This window comes from Hyla sarda, chromosome 9, assembly GCF_029499605.1.
Source record: "Hyla sarda isolate aHylSar1 chromosome 9, aHylSar1.hap1, whole genome shotgun sequence".
NCBI classification, from domain to species: Eukaryota; Metazoa; Chordata; class Amphibia; order Anura; family Hylidae; genus Hyla; species Hyla sarda.
Window position 1 is genome coordinate 7190047 of NC_079197.1, and position 26724 is coordinate 7216770.

Genomic DNA, 26724 nt, shown 5'->3' on the forward strand with positions numbered 1-26724 from the left:
TTAATAGAAGTAATTTACAAATCTGTTTAACTTTCTGGAGCCAGTTGATATATAAAAAAAAGTTTTTTCCTGGAATACCCCTTTAACTTTCTGCCACCAGTTCCTAAAAAAAAAAAAGTTACTTCTATTAAAAAAATCTTAATCCTTTCAGTACTTATGAGCTTCTGAATTTAAGGTTGTTCTTTTCTGTCTAAGTGCTCTCTGATGACACGTGTCTCAGGAACCGCCCAGTTTAGAAGAGGTTTGCTATGGGGATTTGCTTCTAAACTGGGCGTTTCCCGAGACAGGTGTCATCAGAGAGGATTTAGACAGAAAAGAACAACCATAACTTTAGAAGCTCATAAGTACTGAAAGGATTAAGATTTTTTAATAGAAGCAATTTACAAATCTGTTTAACTTTCTGGAGCCAGTTGATATATAAAAAAAAGTTTTTTCCTGGAATACTCCTTTAAACAGATTTGTAAATGACTTCTATTAAAAAATATTTACCCTTCCAGTACTTCTTAGCAGCTGTATGCTACAGAGGAAATTCTTTTCTTTTTGATTTTCTTTTTTGTCTTGACCACATTGCTCACTGCTGACGCCTCTGTCCGTGTCAGGAACTGTCCAGAGCAGCATAGGTTTGCTATGGGGATTTTCTCCTGCTCTGGACAGTTCCTGATACGGGCATCAGGTGTCAGCAGAGAGCACTGTGGACGAGATAAAAAAGAAATTCAAAAACCAAAGAATTTCATCTGTAGCATACAGCTGCTAATAAGTACTGGAAGGGTAAAGATTTTTTAATAGAAGTAATTTACAAATCTGTTAAAATTTCTGCCACCAGTTGTTTAAAAATAAAATGTTTTCCACCGGAGTACCCCTTTTCTTTTCCTTCTCGTATTAGAGCAACCAACCACGAGCTGCATTGGTGAATAGAGAGACAGTGATGGGAAATAAATAACCTTAATGTAATCTGTGTTTGCAGGATAATGCGGGAGCAGCCCAGCGTTGTTTTGGGGGTCGCTCACACAGTTGTAAAAAGAATGTCGCCTTTCGTGAGACAGATAGATTTCGCTTTGGACTGGATGGAGGTGGAGGCTGGACGTGCCGTCTACAGGTGAGACCATTAAAGGGGTTATCCAAAATAAGGGGACTTTAGTACTTGCCTGCCAGAGAGTAATGGACCAAGGTGCTTGTGTTGGTGGTAATTGGTCGTGTCCTGAGTCCCCGTTATGCTGCTGGCTTGTTTGTGTGAACTGGCTATTTCCTGTTTCTGTGCCCTCCCTCCAACTACAGTCACCAGGATCCCTTGTTTACAAGTGTGAGGGGACTTTTCTCCCACACATCGGTCACCCCACCCGTTGCAGCACAGCTGAGCTCCCTTCCATGTGTGCAGTGCTTGAAACAACAATTCTCTGCAGCCCTGTGGAGAAGGAACATTGGGGCAAAGATTGCATAAGAATTCCGAGACCCGCCATGAAACACAGGCACAGATATAGTAACATAGTTCATAAGGTTGAAAAAAGACCAGAGTTCATAAAGTTCAACCTCTGCTGATTGGGATCTCCCCTAAAACATAAGAATCCTTAAGAATTTAAGAATCCTCACTTCATGGCTGTCACTCAAACCTGACTCATTCACCATAGACTATAATACAGACAATGAGCCGTACGTAGTGGTCCCCACGCTTTGCTTTCCAAATTACAGTGATACTTTAAAGGGGTACTCCGGTGGAGAACTTATTTTTTTTAAAGAATCAATTGGTGCCAGTTCCTAAAATGGACAGGGATGTCAGCAGAGAGCACTGTGCTCGTGATGTCAGCAGAGAGCTCTGTGTTCCAAAAAGAAAATAATTTCCTCTGTAGTATTCAGCAACTAATAAGTACTGGAAGGATTAAGATTTTTTTTAAATAGAAGTAATTTACAAATCTGTTTAACTTTCTGGCACCAGTTGATTAAAAAAAAAAAATGTTTTCCACCGGAGTACCCCTTTAATCCAATGCGTATGGCCAGCTTTACTTTTGCATGACACTTGCTGGGTATCAAGCAGTTGTCTCAGTAACCCCTTTAAGATCTATTGGCATAAGCCTGATCTGCTAGTATGGTGTTTTCCAACCAGTGCTGTCCAGACATGCTGGGATTTGTAGTTTTGCAACAGCTGGAAGGCAGCAGCTGGGACACCCTTGATATAAAATCTTGGTACACAGCTCATGGATGTCCAGACATGTTGGGAGTTGTAGTTTTGCAACAGTCTGAAGGCCCCAGGTTAAACACCCTTGATATAGAGCAGTATTTCCTAACCAGTGCACCTCCAGCTGTTGCAAAACTACAACTCTCAACATGCCCGGACAGCCTTTGGCTAGGAGTTGTGGTTTACCAACAGCTGGAGGCACACTGGTTGAAAAACACTGTGCTAGTAAGAGAGGACTCTGTGGGCAGTCTGGTAGCTCATCGTGCCTTTGGATATTATTTTCCGTGTTCTACAGACCTTTTCACATCTTCGATTTCTTTCTTTCTTCTCTTTTGTGGCAGACAAGGCGATAAATCTGACTGCACCTACATCGTTCTAAATGGACGTCTCCGCTCCGTTATTAGGAAGGATGACGGAAAGAAGCAGCTGGCAGGGGAATATGGTCGAGGAGACTTGATCGGAGTGGTAAGATAAAGACTCTTTTCCTTAATTAAAGTTGTCTCCAATTATTCTATGTTCTGTGCACAAGTACAAAGTCTTGATGGCGTTAATAGACTATCGGTTCTCTTAGGCCACGTTCACACTCTTTTAGTATTTTATCAGATATTTAGTAGATGTTTTTAGTAGATATTTTAATATTTTATTAGATATTTAGTAGATATTTTAGTATTTTATTAGATATTTAGTAGATATTTTAGTATTTTATTAGATATTTAGTAGATATTTTAGTATTTTATTAGATATTTAGTAGATATTTTAGTATTTTATTAGATATTTAGTAGATATTTTAGTATTTTATTAGATATTTAGTAGATATTTTTAGTAGATATTTTAGTATTTTATTAGATATTTAGTAGATATTTTAGTATTTTATTAGATATTTGGTAGATATTTTTAGTAGATATTTTAGTATTTTATTAGATATTTAGTAGATATTTTAGTATTTTATTAGATATTTAGTAGATATTTTAGTATTTTATTAGATATTTAGTAGATATTTTTAGTAGATATTTTAGTATTTTATTAGATATTTAGTAGATATTTTAGTATTTTATTAGATATTTAGTAGATATTTTAGTATTTTATTAGATATTTAGTAGATATTTTAGTATTTTATTAGATATTTAGTAGATATTTTTAGTAGATATTTTAGTATTTTATTAGATATTTAGTAGATATTTTTAGTAGATATTTTAGTATTAGATATTTAGCAGATATTTTAGTATTTTATTAGATATTTAGTAGATATTTTAGTATTTTATTAGATATTTAGTAGATATTTTTAGTAGTTATTTTAGTATTTAGTAGATATGTTTAGTAGATATATTAGTATTTTATTAGATATTTAGTAGATATTTTAGTATTTTATTAGATATTTAGTAGATATTTTAGTATTTTATTAGATATTTAGTAGATATTTTTAGTAGTTATCTTAGTATTTTATTAGATATTTAGTAGATATTTTTAGCAGATATTTTAGTATTTTACTAGATATTTAGTAGATATTTTAGTATTTTAGTATTTATGTTTTGAGTACAGCGGCTCTAGGACTGTGCAGACCTGTGCTATTCACATTCATGACAATGCAGTCCGTGCTGGTGTCCCCCGAAAGAATGAACATGTTCATTCTTTTATCGGGACCAGAATTTCCGCCTTGAAGTTTCTGCAGTGAATCGGTCAACGAAAAGTCCCGAAATTTCTGTAGTGTGAATGTAGCTTTAGATCAGTGGTCTCAAACTGTGGCACGGTTTGAGACCACTGCCTTAGATGCAAGACTGAAGAGCAGCATTTGTCACCTCACAAAAAATTCTATATTGAGATGTTGAGTTTGTCGTCTCTGGGAAGGCACCAGAAAAGCTGTACTAGTTGCATTCATTCCTGCATACAATTCCACAAGTTGTATATCCACTCATCATATTGCCTTTTACAGAACCCAGGTTTGCGTAAATAAGTGCTGATCCTGACATAACAATTATCATTGTGGAACCTAGTGCAAACTGTAAAGCCTAGGAGACTATCTATCTGTCTTCAGCACCTGTGCTGATCTTGGCCACCATGAAAAACCCAGAGTGGGCCAGGAAGGAGATGAAAGACCCCACTACCACTATGTAACCGTTTTGCCATTGATATGTACAGCAACTTTTACTTTAATTTCCTCCCATATTCGTCGACCTGTTGTCTCTGTCGTGGAATCCAGGATGTATGGTAACTTTTCTTACACTTCTGGCACATTACTATCCATTTAATAGCACTATCCTAGATTTGCCGTCCTTCTAGTGAGCATTAAAATTCAGCTCCTTGGTAATTGCTTGGCTCATAAATCTCCCCACTGTAGAAATGTCTTCACGCCGGGAGGAATAGAGGTCGACGCTGCCATTCACTTCACGTGTTACACTTCTGATTTATTGCAGCCGCTTTTTAACCTGTAGTCAGCAAAAACCTCCTCCTGCACTTCCATACAGTCTAACCTTCCTGTACAATCTCCTTGACTGTATGACATGTGTACAGATGTATACGGATGTCCCATATCTAACACATGCAACATCTACAGCTTCATCTGTATAAGGTTGAGACTTCAAACTTCCGGAAGCATTTGATGAAAATAAATAAACAAAAACCTTTTTTTGCGCAATAAACATGATTTTTCTACTTCTTCTATCAAAAAAACTGAGTAAAACCAATGATAATCCTGGCCCACTGTAGTTTTTCATGGTGGCCCAGATCAGCACAGGTGCTGAAGACAGATAGTCTCCTAGGATTTACAGTTTGCACTGGGTTCCACTATAATAATTATGTCAGGATCAGCACTTACTTATGCAAACCTGGGTTCTGTAAAAGGCAATATGATGAATGGATATACAACTTGTGGAATTGTATGCAGGAATGAATGCAAATAGTACAGCTTTTCTAGTGCTTTCCCAGAGACGACAAAGTAAGTATCTCAATCATCTATACAGAAAACAACCCTGTCTTGTCAGGTGCCCTACTACCAGCCACCTAACAAAACAGTCACTAAATGTGTTACTTACATTGGGGGTTGGTAGTGGGGTCTTTCATCTCCTTCCTGGCCCACTCTAGTTTTTCATGGTAACCCAGATCAGCACAGGTGCTGAAGACAGCTAGTCTCCTAGGCTTTACAGTTTGCATTGGGATCCACTATAATGATTGCTATGTCAGGATCAGCTCTTATCACATCAGACTCGACATGGCGAACCAGCTCTCAGAGGACACAGCCAGAAACAAGACGGGGGGCCCTTTAAGAAAGAAAACGGTCAATATTAGGGAGTATAATTCAGCACAAATTCCCATAGAATAAAAAAATGATGGCATTAATCACATTGAAAAGAAAACTATTCTTGCAACATTGCAGGAAAGATAACATTTCTCACAGCATCAGGCCGGCCTGCGGTGCCCGTAGAGCTCAGCAGAGTCCCTGCGGGACGGGCCCCCGTGTCTGTATATAGTCCTGACCTTGTTATCTGTTTCTTTTTCTGTCTCCTGAACCAAAATAGTGTGTGACGCATTAGCGCACTGTGCCGTGTAGTTGCTAGGTAAGCGGTTTCTTCTTTTTACCTATAATCTTCAGTAATTGGACTGGCTGTCGGAAACACTCGGCTGGGATTTTAGGCCCCATATGTGGGTGCAATGTTTCCTAGGAGCCGAGTGTCAGGGGGGGGGTCAGCTGTGACGTGATGCGTCATTCATTACATATGATTGCGGTACGTCGCCAAGGCAGCTGGGCAACTGCCCATTCACTTTATGGGGTAGAAATATCTCGAACTATTCACTGGACTGGACTGTAGTTTAGCTGAAAGCATTGTTTTTTAACCAGTTTGCCTCCAGCTGATGCAAAACGACAACTCCCAGCATGCCCGGACCGTCCACCGCAGACCCCATTGACTTCAATGGGGTCTGCAGTAGATGTTCAACCCTAGGGTATGTTCACAAGTGTGTATTTTGCTGCAGATCTTCCTACCCATTGACCTTTAAAGGGGTACTCAATGAAAAACTTTTTTTTTTTAAATCATCTGGTGCCAGAAAGTTAAACAGATTTGTAAATTACTTCTATTAAAAAATCTTAATCCTTCCAGTACTTATTAGCTGCTGAATACTACAGTGGAAATTATTTTCCGTTTGAAACACAGAGCTCTCTGCTGACATCATGACCACAGTGCTCTCTGCTGACATCTCTGTCCATTTTAGGAACTGTGCAGAGTAAAAGGAAATCCCCATAGCAAACATATGCTGTTCTGGACAGTTCCTAAAATGGACAGAGATGTCAGCAGAGAGCACTGTGTTTCAAAAAGAAAAGAATTTCCGCTGTAGTATTCAGCAGCTAATAAGTACAGGAAGGATTAAGATTTTTTAATAGAAGTAATTTACAAATCTGTTTAACTTTCTGGCACCAGTTGATTTAAAAAAAAGTTTTTCACCGGAGTACCCCTTTAAAGGGGTACTTGGTGGAAAAAAAATTTTTTCTTTTAAATCAACTGGTGCCAATCAGATTTGTAAATTTCTTCTATTTAAAAATCTTAATCCTTCCAGTACTTATTATTCAGCTGCACAAAGTACTATGAGGACGGGCACCACATTCTAGTGGTCGGCCGGTGTTGTCCAGAATTAGAAAAACAGAAGGGATTTCTTTAAAAGAAAGAGCACCACACCTGTCCTAAGGTTGTGTGTGGTATTGCAAGTCAGTTCCATTGAAGTAATTGGAGCAAAGTTGTAATACCATACACAACCTGAGTGCAGGAGTGGTGCTGTTTTTTTACTTTAAAGATTATTTCAGTCTTTCCAAAACGTATAGCCTTCAGCTGTTGCAATACTACAACTACCAGCATGCCTGGATGGTCACAGGCTGTCCGGGCATCCTGATAGTTGTAGTTTTGCAACAGCTGGGAGTTTTGGAAACATTGGTTTATTTGCTTTGTATATTGTGTACAGTTCAGCCCTCTCTTAATACGCCATGCTCCTTTATCAGTTGGATGCGATCACGATGGGTTTTTCTTAAAGGGGTACTCTGGCCCTAAGACATCTTATCCCCTATCCAAAGGTTAGGGGATAAGATGTCTGACCGCGGGAGTCCCGCCGCTGGGGACCCCCGCAATCTTGCATTCGTCACTCACCTCTTTGAGCTGCACGCCGCGCTGCCAGCTCACAAACTGATGGGTGCCGACCACGGGGCCGGAGTATCGTGATGTCATGACTCCGCCCCCGTGTGACGTCATGCCCCGCCCCCGCTATGCATGTCTATGGGAGAGGGCGTGACGGTCGTCACGCCCTCACCCATAGACTTGCATAGCGGGGGCGGGGCGTGACGCCATCAGCAACTGCTACATTTATCATTATTTAGTACATAATATAGGAAAACAATGCATTGCCTGGTCAAACACACACTTTATTTGTTGCTTTATCTGTATATATTTATTTACATTATTTAATCAATTAATTTTATTTTTAATTTTTTTGCTTTTCTGTTACTTTTCTTCTCATTTGATGTCCACATCCCTCTGCTATAAAACCATACAATGACCCTACCGCTCCTTCTCATTGCAGGTGGAAGCCTTAACGCACCAGCCCAGAGCCACCACCGTCCACGCTGTACGAGACTCCGAACTTGCCAAACTACCTGAGGGGGCACTGACATCCATTAAACGCAAGTATCCGCAGGTAAGCAACCTTAATGAGTTACTATTTATCTATTTTATTCATTTATATAGCACTGACCTATTCCATAGAACTGTACACAGAGGATCACATCCATCCCCGTCCCTGCTGGGGTTGACAATCTAATCTCAGGATGCGTTTTGGCCAAAAATAACTTTTTCCCTCATCCATTTTTTAAGGGGCAGTAACACAATAAAGGGCATAATCTGCTATAAAGCAGTGATCTGCAATCTGCGGCTTTGCATTTGGTGCAAAACTACAACTCCCAGCATACCCTGACAGCCTCCTTTCTCGGATAGGCATGAACAGTTCTACAGGTCGTTCTCTTCCTGAGGATAAGAGAAATGGATTTAAAGGGGTACTCCAGGGAAGTTAAGAAGAATAAAAATGCCCCAAAGCCACCACAATACCTGTTCTGTGTCTCCTGTAGTTATTCATGTGGTTTTGGCAGCTTTGGCCCCTGATGTCTCCAAAATACTTTTGTCTTGTTTGCAGCACAGACTAAAACTCCCAGAAGTCAGTGCAGCTCCGTGTAATGGCTGCCAACCAACTGCTTTCACGATCCGTGTACATGCTTACACTGCAGCTCACACACACTGTACAGGTCTTTTGTTTCAGACTATCCTTCCTCCAGCAATAAATCATGCTGGGTTCTGAACAGCAAAAGTCAGTGATTAGATATTCAGCAGAAAAACAGCAGCTACGTGCTTAGTTGTGACTAAGGGTACGTTCACACTGCGGAATCTCTGCTCACTGAATTCAGCAAGCGGAGATTCCATCTGGCGGCCGCTGCCGAAAATACTTGGGCGCTAGGGCCGCGGGGCACTGAGCCGTCACCATTGACGGCTATGCAGTGCTCGCGGAATCCGTGTTCTTTCTTTGCGCAGAACAGTTTCTGCCGCAGAATTGTCCACCGCTGAAATTCCGCAGTGTGAACTGGTCTCGCGGAGACCCGTTCACACTAATGTTAAGTTCACACCGCGGAATTCCGTAGTGTGAACGTACCCTAAGGCTGCGTTCACAATGCCGTCTAGACCCATGGACAAAAATGGACTTTAAAAAAAAAAAAAAAAAAATAACGGATGCAAACGGAGGTTATCCGTTAGAATCCGTTTGGGTCGGTTATTGTTCAGTTAATAAACCAAAAAAAAAATGTTTTTTTTGTTCTGAGCATGCTCAGAAGTAATAAAAGAAACAAAAAACGGATTGAAAAAACGGATGCAAACAGATTACATTAAAAGCTCATCTGTTTCCCATAGACTTAAATGTTAAATTTACTGCATCAGTTTTTTTTCTTCCGTTTCATTTCTGTTTTTTGACGGGAGAAAAAAATACTGCATGCACCGTCTTTTCTCCTGGAAAAATAAAAACGGAAATGAGCGCAGACGGGTGCAAACGGATGTGAATGGATTGTAAAAAAAAATCCCATTGATAGCAATGGGATTATTTTACAACCGTTTCTAATCCGTTTACAAGCAGCAACAACGGAACCTAAACGGGGTACCCCTTTAATTTCTTCCACCAACAGCGCCACCCTCGTCCTCAGGTTGTGTGTGGTATTGCATTTACATTCAAATTAAAGGAGCCAAGTTATAATACCGCACACAACCTGAGGACAGGGGTGGTGCTGTTATTGAAGAATTGTTTTTCTGTTCCTGGATAACCCCTTTTAAAGGGGTACTCCGGTAGAAAAAAAATTTTTTAAATCATCTGGTGCCAGAAACAGATTTGTGAATTACTTCTATATAAAAAAAATCTTAATCCTTCCAGTACTTATCAGCTGCTGTATGCTCCACAGGAAGTTGTGTATTTATTTCCAGTCTGAGCACAGTGCTCTCTGCTGACACCTCTGTCCATGTCAGGAACTGTCCAGAGCAGCAGAGGTTTGCTATGGGGATTTGCTCCTACTCTGAACAGTTCCTGACATGGACAGAGGTGTCAGCAGAGAGCACTGTGGTCAGACTGGAAAGAACTACACAACTTCTTGTGGAGCATACAGCAGCTGATGAGTGCTGGAAGGATTAAGATTTTTATTTAGAAGTAATATACAAATCTGGAGGAAAAAAAATGGAGAGGCTCGTATTAACCTAGTGACCAATGGCTCGAGCTACCCAAATAGCACCTATACCCACGGTGCCGAAAAAGGGGAAGATACAAATGAAAGAAATTGGGGCTCAGAGTCTTGAATATAGGATTAAATAAAAACGTTTAAAATAAAACTAAATTATATCAATTTTATATCCTATTTAATAAACGTTTTAATTGAATCCAATATTCAAGACTCTGAGCCCCAATTTCTTTAATTTGTATAATATACAAATCTGTTAAACTTTCCTGGTCCAGTTGATTAAAAAAAAAAAAAATAAAAAAAAAAAATATATATATATATATTTATATATATATAATTATAATATAGTTTTCCACCGGAGTACCCCTTTAACAAATGTGGATTTATTATTATTATTTTTTTTAACTTTACAAATTTACACTTCCGCAAATTCACACTTGGTTGTCCAGGCATGCTGGGAGTTGTAGTTTTGCAACAGCTGGATACACACTGGTTGGGAAGCACTGGGTGTAGTCCAAACTGTGGACCACCAGCTGTTGCAAAACTACAACTCCCAGCATGCCCAGACAGCCAACGGCTGTCTGGGCATGCTGGGAGTTGTAGTCTTGCAACAGCTCGAGGCACATTGGTTGGGAATCACTGCTCTAGATATCCTAATAAAATAAAAACTTATGTCACATTTTCGGGGTTATACAGGGGTTAATTTGATACGTACAGTGAGGACAGAATAACGGCGAGAGAGAGTTCAGATGAAACCCAATTACCGAAATGCATAGAAAATCAATATTCGCCGTTTTGCGCCAGGCTGCCTTGGCTATTACCAGCTGATTGATCGCGAACGAGGAATTGGCCGAGTCTCAATGAAATTAATTTGTGCGTATTTTTTTTTTTTTTTGTCTTATTCAGGTGGTGACCCGACTTATCCATCTACTGGGAGAGAAGATCCTTGGCAGCTTGCAGCAAGTCAGCGGGCCGCTTACAGGTGACAGCGCCAATCGTTCGCATTTACTCTTTTTCCAGTTGGCAAATTGCTAAATTGTGGTTTTTAGGAAGATGGCAGCGCGCCGGCTCCTCATAGATCATTGACTCATTATCAGTGCACGACAGATTGCAGAGGACGCCAGACACGTGCGATAGGAGGAAGAGCGCTGGGAACAATGGCCGCACCGGTCAGGAATTCTGCGCTGTGGTCGGATTGTCCGGAGACGCTCTTATCTTCCCTGACATGTTCTGGCGTCCTAAAGAAGCCGGTGTATGGCTCGGGGTTCAGGAGGGAGGTATGAGGTGTATGGGGAACAATGAACCATATCTCATTGAAGATTAAAGGAGTACTCCGGTGGAAAACATTTTTTTTTTTTTTTTTTTTTTTTTTTATAAATCAACTGGTGCCAGAAAGTTAAACAGATTTGTAAATGACTTCTATAATAAAATCTTTACCCTTCCAGTACCTTTTAGCAGCTGTATGCTACAGAGGAAATTCTTTTCTTTTTGAATTTCTTTTTGTCTTGTCCACAGTGCTCTCTGCTGACACCTCTGTCCGTGTCAGGAACTGTCCAGAGCAGCTTAGGTTTGCTATGGGGATTTTCTCCTGCTCTGGACAGTTCCTGATACGGGCATCAGGTGTCAGCAGAGAGCACTGTGGACGAGACAAAAAAGAAATTCAAAAAGAAAAGAATTTCCTCTGTAACATACAGCTGCTAATAAGTACTGGATGGGTAAAGATTTTTTAATAGAAGTAATATACAAATCTGTTTAACTTTCTGGCACCAGTTGATTTAAAAAAAAAAAAAAACTTCCCATCGGAGTACCCCTTTAAAGATGGCCATAGAAAGCAGAATGTCCACCATCTCTCAGGATGCGCAGACAGACTCATCTGGTCCCTACAAACCAAAATAACAGAAATGTTAAAATTCACATGTCCAACCCTTATCTCAGTGTTTCCCAACCAGTGTGTCTCCAGCTGTTGTGAAACTACAACTTCCAGCATGCCTGGATCCAGACATGCTGAGAGTTGGAGTTTTGAAACAGCTGGAGGCACACTGTGTGACAGCACTGCTTTGGGGGGGAAATACAACTGCCTGATCCGGTGGGAGGATTTGGAAACTGTTGGACCCGTGCCGCACCCCATTAAAGGGGTACTCCACTGGAAAACTTTTTTTTTTTTCTTTTAATCAACTGATGCCAGAAAGTTATACAGATTGTAAATTACTTCTATTAAAAAAATCTTAATCTTTCCAGTACTTATCTGCTGCTGTATGCTCCACAGGAAGTTGTGTAGTTCTTTTCAGTCTGACCACAGTGCGCTCTGCTGACATCTGTCCATTTTAGGAACTTTCTAGAGCAGGAGAGGTTTTCTATGGGGTCTATTTGCTCCTGCTCTGGACAGTTCCTAAAGTGGACAGAGGTGTCAGCAGAGAGCACTGTGGACAAGACAAAAAAAGAAATTCAAAAAGAAAAGAATTTCCTCTGTAGCATACAGCTGCTAATAAGTACTGGAAGGGTAAAGATTTTTAAATAGAAGTCAATTACAAATCTGTTTAACTTTCTGCCACCAGTTGATTTAAAAAAATGTTTTTGTTTTTTTCCATCGGAGTACCCCTTTAAAGACGACCTTACAAAGCAGAATGTCCGCCATCTTTCAGGATTCACACATAGCCATGTATTCTCAGTAAGGAGAGGGAAGAATACGCAGACAGACTCATCTGGTCCCTTATCTCAGTGTTTCCCAATCAGGGTACCTCCAGCTGTTGCAAAACTACAACTCCCAGCATCCCCGGACAGCCAACGGCTGTCCGGGCATGCTGGGAGTTGTAGTTTTGCAACAGCTGGAGGCATACTGGTTGGGAAACACTACTCTGCAACATGGTGCAGCAGCCTAAACATTTCATGGCATGCTGAGACTTGTAGTTTCATATGAACTGATTACAGACGGTTCTGTATAGTATACACTTTGCACACAGAGAATTGCGCTTGTTGCTGATGAGACGCTGCGATTCTTTGTGTAATGTTATGAATAATTCACCAGCGGGGGTCGGCGCGTGGATTGGAGAGATGGAGAGCCTGGCGGTAACCCAACCCCTGCAGCGCTCTAGGACCTAATGTGACATCTCCGGAGCCCTGTTACCGCGCGGTTATTGCTGCTTTCTCTGCCGGCTGAAGCATTTCCACATAACCCGCTCCCGCTGCTCGGTCAGAGAGTAATTCGCCGGCTCGCGATGTTTCCTTGGTTACAATATGGTGACTCATCTGTCCCCGCTCTCGCCTGGGAAAGAAACGGCGCCAACCTGAATTGTATGTATGTAGGTGGTGGGTGCCGGACCGCGACGACAGACGCTTGTGTCAGTCACACTTGTCTAAATCGACCTAGAATAAAAGTCGGGCACAGATCTGACCCCAGCACTAATAGACGCTCTATTGTTCTCAGTATGGGGTCTAAGGATTATGTATCACTTGTATAGATCATCTATCTATCTCATATCTATCTATCTATCTCATATCTATCCATCTCATATCTATCCATCTCATATCTTTCTATCTCATATCTATCTATCTATCTCATATCTATCTTTCTATCTCATATCTATCTATCTATCTCATATCTATCTATCTCATATCTATCTATCTCATATCTATCTATCTCATATCTATCTATCTCATATCTATCTATCTCATATCTATCTATCTCATATCTATCTATCTCATATCTATCTCATATCTATCTATCTATCTCCTATCTATCTATCTATCTATCTATCTTTCTATCTCATATCTATCTATCTATCTCATATCTATCTCATATCTATCTATCTCATATCTATCTATCTATCTATCTATCTCATATCTATCTATCTCATATCTATCCATCTCATATCTATCCATCTCATATCTATCTATCTCATATCTATCTCATATCTTTCTATCTCATATCTATCTATCTATCTCATATCTATCTATCTCTCATATCTATCTATCTATCTCATATCTATCTATCTCATATCTATCTATCTCATATCTATCTATCTCATATCTATCTATCTCATATCTATCTATCTCATATCTATCCATCTCATATCTATCTATCTATCTCATATCTATCTCATATCTATCTATCTCCTATCTATCTATCTATCTTTCTATCTCATATCTATCTATCTATCTCATATCTATCTCATATCTATCTATCTCCTATCTATCTATCTATCTTTCTATCTCATATCTATCTATCTCATATCTATCTATCTATCTCATATCTATCTATCTATCTCATATCTATCTATCTCATATCTATCTATCTCATATCTATCTATCTCATATCTATCCATCTCATATCTATCCATCTCATATCTATCTATCTCATATCTATCTCATATCTTTCTATCTCATATCTATCTATCTATCTCATATCTATCTATCTATCTCATATCTATCTATCTCATATCTATCTATCTCATATCTATCTATCTCATATCTATCTATCTCATATCTATCTATCTCATATCTATCTATCTCATATCTATCTATCTCATATCTATCTATCTCATATCTATCTATCTATCTCCTATCTATCTATCTATCTTTCTATCTCATATCTATCTATCTATCTCATATCTATCTCATATCTTTCTATCTCATATCTATCTATCTATCTCATATCTATCGATCTCTCATATCTATCTATCTCATATCTATCTATCTCATATATATCTATCTCATATCTATCTATCTCATATCTATCTATCTCATATCTATCTATCTCATATCTATCTCATATCTATCTATCTATCTCCTATCTATCTATCTATCTTTCTATCTCATATCTATCTATCTATCTATCTCATATCTATCTCATATCTATCTCATATCTTTCTATCTCATATCTATCTATCTCATATCTATCTATCTATCTCATATCTATCTCCTATCTATCTATCTCATATCTATCTCCTATCTATCTATCTATCTATCTCCTATCTATCTATCTATCTATCTATCTATCTTTCTATCTCATATCTATCTATCTATCTCATATCTATCTCATATCTTTCTATCTCATATCTATCTATCTCATATCTATCTCATATCTATCTATCTCATATCTATCTCATATCTATCTATCTATCTCCTATCTATCTATCTATCTATCTCATATCTATCTATATCTCATATCTATCTATCTCATATCTATCTCATATCTATCTATCTCATATCTATCTCATATCTATCTATCTATCTATCTCATATCTATCTATCTCATATCTATCTATCTCATATCTATCTATCTCATATCTATCTATCTCATATCTATCTATCTCATATCTATCTATCTCATATCTATCTATCTATCTATCTCATATCTATCTATCTATCTCATATCTATCTATCTATCTCATATCTATCTATCTATCTCATATCTATCTATCCATCTCATATCTATCTATCCATCTGATATCTATCCATCTGATATCTATCCATCTCATATCTATCCATCTCATATCTATCCATCTCATATCTATCCATCTCATATCTATCCATCTCATATCTATCCATCTCATATCTATCCATCTCATATCTATCTATCTATCTCATATCTATCTATCCATCTGATATCTATCCATCTGATATCTATCCATCTGATATCTATCCATCTCATATCTATCTATCCATCTCATATCTATCTATCCATCTCATATCTATCTATCCATCTGATATCTATCCATCTGATATCTATCCATCTGATATCTATCCATCTCATATCTATCCATCTCATATCTATCCATCTCATATCTATCCATCTCATATCTATCCATCTCATATCTATCCATCTCATATCTATCCATCTCATATCTATCCATCTCATATCTATCCATCTCATATCTATCTATCTCATATCTATCTATCTCATATCTATCTATCCATCTGATATCTATCCATCTCATATCTATCCATCTCATATCTATCCATCTCATATCTATCCATCTCATATCTATCCATCTCATATCTATCCATCTCATATCTATCCATCTCATATCTATCCATCTCATATCTATCTATCTCATATCTATCTATCTCATATCTATCTATCTCATATCTATCTATCTCATATCTATCTATCTCATATCTATCTCTGACTGGAGATATTTGCACACATGTTTCTTATATGTCAAATAAACATATTGTAGAGTTTAACAATGTCTCCATACTGAAAATTTCCGCAGCCCGAGAGTAAAACAGTGGAGCCTGGACAAATAAATCATACGTTACCATAATGTTGTTCCTGCTGTTGGACCATCACCATAGTAAAGTATGATTTAACTGCCTGGCAGGCAGGTGCGATGAATAGTTAGTGTGGGGGCAGGGAGAAGGGACAGGACAGGCTAAGAGAAGAGTGACAGCATGTTCACACGGAAGAATGTCCATACAGAATATCGCTGGAATTTTCCACATGGACATTCCGCTTCAGCAAAGTCCCATTGATTTCATTGGGATTCTGCTGCACTGTTCCCCGGCAGATGTTTCTGACACAGAAATCCTGATTCCGAGGTTTGCAGGGAGAATATACTTCACTATTCTTTTTGCAGATTCTTCTCGGAAATACATTGCCGTCTATGAGACTGTACATTTCCAGACGGTCCTAGCGCTCCCTGGAGTGTGCGAACGTGCGGATCGTCTGCCATTGTTATCCAGGTAGACGTTGCGCACATTTTCCACCATGTGAACCTGGCCTGAGGGGAAAACAAGACATCAGTGCAGGGGCAGGAAGAGGGCATGACAGAACTACCGCATACTGTGTGGGCATGCTGGGAGTTGTAGTTTTGTAACAGCTGGAGGCACACTTAGAAGACACTGCTCTATGGAGATTGTGGCTGATTTGTTGGTAACTTGTTTAGAAACATTCTCCAGAAACCGAAAACCAAAAACAAATCTTTTTTAAAGGGGTATTCCCGTGGGAAAATTTTTTTTTTATTTTTTTTTTATTTTTTTTTAATTTTTTTTATTAACTGGTGCCAGAAAGATAAACAGATTTTGTAAATTACGTCTATTAAAAAAATCTTAATCCTTCCAGTACATTTTAGGGGCTGTACACTACAGAGGAAATGCTTTTCTTTTTGGATTTCTCTTCTGTCATGACCACAGTGCTCTCTGCTGACCTCTGCTGTCCACTTTAGGAACTTTCAAGAGCAGCATATGTTTGTCATGGGGATTTTCTCCTGCTCTGGACAGTTCCTAAAGTGGGCAGCAGAGAGCACTGTGCTCGTGACAAGAGAAATCCAAAAAGAAAAGCATTTCCTCTGTAGTATACAGCCCCTAAAATGTACTGGAAGGATTAAAAAATGTTAATAGAAGTAATTTACAAATCTGTTTCTCTTTCTGGCACCAGTTGATTTAAAATATAACATTTTTCCACGGGAGTACCCCTTTAAATTAAAAAATGATTTCTTCTGGGAGGTTACGTTTTACTGAGCATCTACAACTGAGATATAATGCTGCAGTTCATTTTTGCTGATCTCCAGAACTTCCTGCAGGGTCCTGTGTGTATTGCGATGACCGTTTCCATAATATTTGTCGCATTCATATTCTGATAATTCACTGCCGCAAACCCTGTCGTCCTAAGCAAAATGTCTGGAAAAGATCGGGTCCTCTTCATAGACCGACAAGAACATGGTCTGTGACATAGTACCAGTCCGCTCTCTCTTATGCCACCATTTCCAGGTAGCTTTCCCTTAATGTCAGCATTTCACTCCAACAAGAAGTCTTAGACAATGACTGGGAATGTATGCCAAGCCAAACACGTCTCCAGAGCAGGGTCCTGGCTGGCTGTTGCCTATGCTTGAGGAGAACATCATGATTCCTGGTGGAGTATGACTGACATATAGGTCTTCTAAAGGAAAAACATCGGGGGAGATTTATCAAAACCTATACAGAGGAAAATGTGAAGCAGTTACCCATAAAATCTGGATTGTTTCTTTAATTTTTGAAAAGTCTTCTGAAAAATAAAACAATAAATCTGCTTGGTTGCTGTGGGCAGGTTTTGATAAATCTCCCCCCATTATCCTTTTAGTCCTGCAACAGCTAGCCCCCCGCACTGTACTGACGAGAGGCAAAAACCCAAAACAGCTGCCTGTAGGTCAGTGGTTCTCAACCGTTTTTGCCTGAGTTCCCCTTGACGACCCATTCCCAAAAAATTGTCCCCCATATTAGAGACATTGTTTAATGATAACAGTATAATTCATAAGCTTTACTTTCCTCTATAACAGCCCCTGTTCCTCTCCCCAGTCCCTGATTTACAGGTGACGTCTTCTCTAACCAGAGTTGTTTTCTTTTCTTCTCTATCTGGCCTAGACCGCCATGAAGATTCCTCCCATACAAAACGTCTCCACAAAACCAGACAAACATTTTAGGCTCCTTTCTGCAGTACAATACCCTCCTATTTACAAACTCCCCCAGACTGCCCCATATATAGTTGTAGGCCCCCAGACTGCCCCATATATAGCTGTAGGCCCCCAGACTGCCCCCATATATAGTTGTAGACCCCCAGACTGCCCCATATATAGCTGTAGGCCCCCAGACTGCCCCATATATAGTTGTAGGCCCCCAGACTGCCCCATATATAGCTGTAGGCCCCCAGACTGCCCCCATATATAGTTGTAGGCCCCCAGACTGCCCCATATATAGTTGTAGGCCCCCAGACTGCCCCCATATATAGTTGTAGGCCCCCAGACTGCCCCATATATAGTTGTAGGCCCCCAGACTGCCCCATATATAGCTGTAGGCCCCCAGACTGTCCTCATATATAGTTGTAGGCCCCCAGACTGCCCCATATATAGTTGTAGGCCCCCAGACTGCCCCATATATAGTTGTAGGCCCCCAGACTGCCCCCATATATAGTTGTAGGCCCCCAGACTGTCCCCATATATAGTTGTAGGCCCCCAGACTGTCCCCATATATAGTTGTAGACCCCCAGACTGCCCCATATATAGTTGTAGGCCCCCAGACTGTCCTCATATATAGTTGTAGGCCCCCAGACTGTCCCCATATATAGTTGTAGGCCCCCAGACTGTCCCCATATATAGTTGTAGGCCCCCAGACTGCCCCCATATATAGTTGTAGGCCCCCAGACTGCCCCATATATAGTTGTAGGCCCCCAGACTGCCCCATATATAGTTGTAGGCCCCCAGACTGCCCCATATATAGTTGTAGGCCCCCAGACTGCCCCATATATAGTTGTAGGCCCCCAGACTGCTCCCATATATAGTTGTAAGCCCCCAGACTGCCCCCATATATAGTTGTAAGCCCCCAGACTGCACCCATATATAGTTGTAGGCCCTCAGACTGCCCCCATATATAGCTGTAGGCCCCCAGACTGCCCCCATATATAGTTGTAGGCCCCCAGAATGCCCCCATATATAGTTGTAGGCCCCCAGACTGCCCCCATATATAGTTGTAGGCCCCCAGACTGCCCCCATATTTAGTTGTAGGCCTCCAGACTGCCCCCCATATATAGCTGTAGGCCCCCAGACTGTCCCCATATATAGTTGTAGGCCCCCAGACTGCCCCCATATATAGTAGTAGGCCCCCAGATTGCCCCCATATATAGCTGTAGGCCCCCAGACTGCCCCCATATATAGTTGTAGGCCCCCAGACTGCCCCCATATATAGTTGTAGGCCCCCAGACTGCCCCCATATATAGTTGTAGGCCCCCAGACTGCCCCCATATATAGTAGTAGGCCGCCATACTGCCCCGCTTTGTTGCTCCTCTGGTCTGGGGACCTATTGTTTTGGCTTATAGTAGTATAGTCCTCGGTCTGCAGGGACAGTGAAGCAACAAAGCTGATGGTAGTTCCTGCCCACAGCCGCCCAGTGCCCGCGCTTCCCCTTTGCCGTCCTCCTGCTCCTCGGTGCAGTGACCTCAGCCGACCATTTCTTTCATAGTGGTCCAGACCAGTAACCAGTGGCTGTGGCCATTACTGATTTTTTTTCCAAGTACCCCCTGGAGAGAACGGCTAAGTGCTTGTACCCCAGGTTGAGAACCACTGCTATAGAGGGATATTTTTACCTTCCAGAGAGAGATCTGGCTCAGCATACATTCCCATTCATAGTCTAAGGCTCCTAGTTGGAGTAAAAAACTTTAAAGGGGTACTCCGCCCCTAGATATCTTATCCCCTATCGGAAGGATAGGGGATAAGATGTCTAATTGTTCTCGGCTGCGCCACCCAGACATCCGCTGCACGGAGTGAACTTCGCTCTGTGCCGGATGACTGGCGACGCTGGGCAGAGACTCGTGATGTCATGACCATGCCCCCTCAATGCAAGTCTATGGGAGGGGGCGTGACTGTCGTCACGCCCCCTCCCATAGACTTGCATTGAGGGGGCATGGCCGTGACATCACGAGTGGGTGCGCGGCTGTGACGTCAGGAGCCTCTGGCGCTAAACGATGCTCTAAACGAACGCCGAGTGCAGCAGAGAGATCGCGGGGAGCCTCCTTTGGATAGGGGATAAGATGTCTAGGGGCGGAGTACCCCTTTAAGGAAACCTACCTGGAAAAGATGGCGTGAGAAAGAGCTGCTTTGCATATCCTTTCTTCCCATAGTACCAGCAGGATCAGGCAGCAGTTGTGGAATCACATGGGGTCCATATTCTGCCCGTTATTCGCTGTATTCGCATCTTGTTAATGGCGTCCGGCGCTGAAGTCCTGCGCACACCTCCGACTGTCGCCAATCTCATCAATCATTGTCCCATAAATCCCGGCCGTCTTATTCACGCTGACCCACGAGGGGGCAGATTCCATTTTGTTAGAAAATTGTATATGCCAAGGCTGGATATTTTATTTATTTATAAATGTATTTATTTATTTTATTTATTTATTTTTACCATTTTATACTTAAACGAAAGTGTAGCGCTATCTCATTGAAAGTATTCCCAGCAGGCGTCTAGCACAGGCAGCGAGGTATAAAGAGCGAGCCCCGCGGCACAGACCGGACCCCCAGCTGTCACCGAGTCTTTTCAAGACCGACAACTTGCTGTTTGCCACAATAAACACGTTGCATAACTAGAGCGTTTTGTAAAGGATTCAGCCGCCGCTATCCGCACAATCCAGATTTAATTCTCCGATACTTTCTCCCGTAGGTTAACCCCGTCAGAACCTGACTGGTCCTACAGCTCTTCAAGCCTAAAAATAAATACCTAGACAATACATTTGCACCGTATATACCAGTGTTTTCCAACCAGGGTGCCTCCAGCTGTTGCAAAACCCCAGCATTCCCAGACAGCCGAAGGATACTTTCTCCCGTAGGTTAACCCCATCAAAACCTGATTGGTCCTACAGCTCTTCGGGCCTAAAAATAAATACCTAGACAATAAATTTGCACCGTATATACCAGTGTTTTCCAACCAGGGAACCTCCAGCTGTTACAAAACTAATACTCCCAGCATTTAAAAAAAAAAAAAAAATTGTTTTCCACCAGCGTACCCCTTTAAGACTTCAAAAAAACGCATCACTTGTCATTATAGGTCAAACTACTTTTGCCACATAGTAATATTTCTCTAAAAATAACACTTTAGACTTGATTACATGGACGGATTTGATTGCCAACTTGGGTTTGAATTGGCGCGGGCTGTCCGCAGATTTTCCGCAGTGGAATTTATGCCTATTGACTTTAATGGGGAGCCCGCGGAGAGCTCGCCTCTATTCAAACTCACGTTTGAACACACGATGGGAGTTCGCAATCATATCAGTCCGTGTGAACGGGACCTTCGAGTAGGAAAGTGTTTCAAATCCAGAAAGTTAAACAGATTTTTAAATGACTTCTATAAAAAAAAAAAATCCAGTACTTCCAGTACTTATTAGCTGCTGAATACTACAGAGGAAATTCTTTTCTTTTTGGAACACAGAGCTCTCTGCTGACATCACGAGCACAGTGCTCTCTGCTGACACCTCTGTCCATTTTAAGAACTGTCCAGAGTTGGAGAAAATCCTCATAGAAAACATATGCTGCTCTGGGCAGTTCCTAAAATGGACAGAGATGTCAGCAGAGAGCACTGTGCTCGTGATGTCAGCAGAGAGCTCTGTGTTTCAAAAAGAAAATAATTTCCTATATAGTATTCAGCAGCTAATAAGTACTGGAAGGATTAAGATTTTTTTTAATAGAAGTAATTTACAAATCTGTTTAACTTTCTGGCACCAGTTGATTTAAAAAGAAAAAAAAAAATTTTTCCTCCGGAGTACAGAGTAAAGGCTAAAAGGTTAAACTCTTATAAGTTGCTCTTGGCGGCCGCCATTTTACTGTTAAATATTGACCCCCATTGCGTTTTTCTTTTTCCCCCCTCAGGTGCCGGTCTTGGCCTTCACACCACCGGCAGCAAATGGGATTCTGGGAATCCGTCCAGTAACCTCTCCACAGTTGCCATACTGCCAGTATCGGAGGACGTTCCGCTTACAGCCTTCACCCTTGAACTGAAGCATGCGCTCAGCGCTGTAGGTGAGTTATTTCTGTGGACTCGGTTGCATTGATCCCCGCCCCTAAGTGGGTCATGTTGCCATGGATGGATTTGGTACAAAGTGAAAAGAGCAAAATTGCGGCGCTCTCTCGTGTAGTGTTGCAGGAACGAGTAGATGTGACCCACCACCTCACCTGTTGTGTCGTACTAACCTGTTGGCATTGTGCAACAGAACAGGCACAACACTGTGATAGGTATGGGGTGGAGTGAGTATATGCAGTTTGCAGCTCGATCTCCCCTATAAGTTTCCCTGAGGATACGGAAATATGGATGCAGGATAAACAGACAAAAAATGGGGAATCTGTAGAGTGCAACTCCTATCAAGGAAGGAACTCGGGACGCCACAGATGCACAGGACGATTTATTGAAATAAAAGATTTTGTACAACGCATTTCGGTGCTGGCGCGCACCTTCCTCAGGTCCAAAAACAATTAAATAGATGCGTCCTGAAGTCTTTTCTGTGCGTTGGTGGCCATGCCACCAACGCACAGAAAAGACTTAAGGACGCATCTATTTAATTGTTTTTGGACCTGAGGAAGGTGCGTGCCAGCTCCGAAACCAACGCACAGAAAAGACTTCAGGATGCATCTATTTAATTGTTTTTGGACCTGAGGAAGGTGCGTGCCAGCTCTGAAACCAACGCACAGAAAAGACTTCAGGACGCATCTATTTAATAGTTTTTGGACCTGAGGCAGGTGCGTGCCAGCTCCGAAACACGTTGTATGAAATCTTTTATTCCAATAAATAGTCCTGTGCATCTGTGGCATCCTGAGTTCCTTCCTTGGATGGATTTATCACCATAGCCCGAGCTGGCCGATGATCCGCCGCGCTGCATACATTAGTCATCTAGTGGCATTTCTTCCTTAGGACAGCAGGACCTGGCAGGGATAGACACAAGTGGATATTTAATTACATTTAAATACAATTGCGTTAGAGAATTAGTGGCGCTGTGACAATCAGATCAGCGCGAGGATCAGACCCTGCTCCCGATACACCTTCACATGCGACATGTTGTACTACTCGTGTGCGGCTGTCGAGCCCGATCCTTAACCCTTCAGTAGTAGATCAGATTCAGCAGTAAATTCAATGAGTGTACGCCGGAGACATGTATATGAGAGTCAGAGGTGCGGTATTTCTATGAAATATAAATATACTTTCTTCCCGTATCTATGCTTTTAGCGCATTACAAATTGGCGCTGTCCATATCGCTTTAGTTGGCAGATAAACCACGAAGCTCTAGATCTTCCTGGAAAGAAATGATACGGAGCAGAATTATGTCTGTCGGAAAGGATTTTATTCACAATTTGGTGCCAAGTTGTAGGAATATTAAAGGCGGTATTAATTAAAGCGTATACATTAATTTAGAGTGGTGTGTAATAATGCATCCGAACATGAAGGACATTACTGGAGCCCTCAAGGACGTTACTGGAAAGTGTAGGTACAAATAGGGACATTACTGGAGAGCGTGCGTTATATACAGGGACATTACTGGAGAGCGTGCATTATATACAGGGACATTACTGGAGAGCGTGCGTTATATACAGGGACATTACTGGAGAGCGTGCATTATATACAGGGACATTACTGGAGAGCGTGCATTATATACAGGGACATTACTGGAGAGCGTGCGTTATATACAGGGACATTACTGCAGAGCGTGCATTATATACAGGGACATTACTGGAGAGCGTGCATTATATACAGGGACATTACTGGAGAGCGAGTGTTATATACAGGGACATTACTGGAGAGTGTGTGTTATATACAGGGACATTACTGGAGAGCGTGCATTATATACAGGGACATTACTGGAGAGCGTGCATTATATACAGGGACATTACTTGAGAGCGTGCGTTATATACAGGGACATTACTGGAGAGCGTGCATTATATACAGGGACATTACTGGAGAGCGTGCATTATATACAGGGACATTACTGGAGAGCGTGCATTATATACAGGGACATTACTGGAGAGCGTGCATTATATACAGGGACATTACTGGAGAGCGTGCATTATATACAGGGACATTACTGGAGAGCGTGCGTTATATACAGGGACATTACTGGAGAGCGTGCATTATATACAGGGACATTACTGGAGAGCGTGCATTATATACAGGGACATTACTGGAGAGCGTGTGTTATATACAGGGACATTACTGGAGAGCGTGTGTTATATACAGGGACATTACTGGAGAGTGTGTGTTATATACAGGGACATTACTGGAGAGCGTGTGTTATATACAGGGACATTACTGGAGAGCGTGCATTATATACAGGGACATTACTGGAGAGCGTGCGTTATATACAGGGACATTACTGGAGAGCGTGCATTATATACAGGGACATTACTGGAGAGCGTGCATTTTATACAGGGACATTACTGGAGAGCGTGCATTATATACAGGGACATTACTGGAGAGCGTGCATTATATACAGGGACATTACTGGAGAGCGTGCATTATATACAGGGACATTACTGGAGAGCGTGTGTTATATACAGGGACATTACTGGAGAGCGTGTGTTATATACAGGGACATTACTGGAGAGTGTGTGTTATATACAGGGACATTACTGGAGAGCGTGTGTTATATACAGGGACATTACTGGAGAGCGTGCATTATATACAGAGACATTACTGGAGAGTGTGTGTTATATACAGGGACATTACTGGAGAGCGTGCATTATATACAGGGACATTACTGGAGAGCGTGCATTATATACAGGGACATTACTGGAGAGCGTGTGTTATATACAGGGACATTACTGGAGAGCGTGCGTTATATACAGGGACATTACTGGAGAGCGTGCATTATATACAGGGACATTACTGGAGAGCGTGCATTACATACAGGGACATTACTGGAGAGCGTGCATTATATACAGGGACATTACTGGAGAGCGTGCATTATATACAGAGACATTACTGGAGAGTGTGTGTTATATACAGGGACATTACTGGAGAGCGTGCATTATATACAGGGACATTACTGGAGAGCGAGTGTTATATACAGGGACATTACTGGAGAGCGTGTGTTATATACAGGGACATTACTGGAGAGCGTGCATTATATACAGGGACATTACTGGAGAGCGTGTGTTATATACAGGGACATTACTGCAGAGCGTGTGTTATATACAGGGACATTTCTGGAGAGCGTGTGTTATATACAGGGACATTACTGGAGAGCGTGTGTTATATAGTGGGACATTACTGGAGAGCGTGTGTTATATAGAGGGACATTACTGGAGAGCATGTGTTATATACAGGGACATTACTGGAGAGCGTGCATTATATACAGGGACATTACTGGAGAGCGTGTGTTATATACAGGGACATTACTGGAGAGCGTGTGTTATATACAGGGACATTACTGGAGAGCGTGTGTTATATACAGGGACATTACTGGAGAGCGTGTGTTATATACAGGGACATTACTGGAGAGCGTGCATTATATACAGGGACATTACTGGAGAGCGTGCATTATATATACAGGGACATTACTGGAGAGCGTGTGTTATATACAGGGACATTACTGCAGAGCGTGTGTTATATAGAGGGACATTACTGGAGAGCGTGCATTATATACAGGGACATTACTGGAGAGCGTGTGTTATATACAGGGACATTACTGGAGAGCGAGTGTTATATACAGGGACATTACTGGAGAGCGTGCGTTATATAGAGGGACATTACTGGAGAGCGTGCATTATATACAGGGACATTACTGGAGAGCGTGTGTTATATACAGGGACATTACTGGAGAGCGTGTGTTATATACAGGGACATTACTGGAGAGCGAGTGTTATATACAGGGACATTACTGGAGAGCGTGTGTTATATACAGGGACATTACTGGAGAGCGTGTGTTATATACAGGGACATTACTGGAGAGCGTGCATTATATACAGGGACATTACTGGAGAGCGTGTGTTATATACAGGGACATTACTGGAGAGTGTGTGTTATATACAGGGGCATTACTGCAGAGCGTGTGTTATATACAGGGACATTACTGGAGAGCGTGCATTATATACAGGGACATTACTGGAGAGCGTGTGTTATATACAGGGACATTACTGGAGAGTGTGTGTTATATACAGGGACATTACTGGAGAGCGTGTGTTATATAGTGGGACATTACTGGAGAGCGTGTGTTATATAGAGGGACATTACTGGAGAGCGTGTGTTATATACAGGGACATTACTGGAGAGCGTGCATTATATACAGGGACATTACTGGAGAGCGTGTGTTATAAACAGGGACATTACTGGAGAGCGTGTGTTATATACAGGGACATTACTGGAGAGCGTGTGTTAT

The 26724-nt window shown here is 41.3% G+C and overlaps 1 protein-coding gene across 1 annotated transcript in view; it reads left to right on the forward strand.

Annotated features, from left to right (window-relative positions):
• The window catches only part of PNPLA7 (patatin like phospholipase domain containing 7), a 197610-nt gene that overhangs the window by 100895 nt on the left and 69991 nt on the right, over nucleotides 1-26724 (forward strand). The window contains 5 exon segments of the mRNA XM_056540343.1: nucleotides 965-1096; nucleotides 2512-2635; nucleotides 7727-7840; nucleotides 10812-10887; nucleotides 22232-22381. Of these exon segments, the coding sequence (XP_056396318.1) occupies nucleotides 965-1096; nucleotides 2512-2635; nucleotides 7727-7840; nucleotides 10812-10887; nucleotides 22232-22381 (596 nt within the window).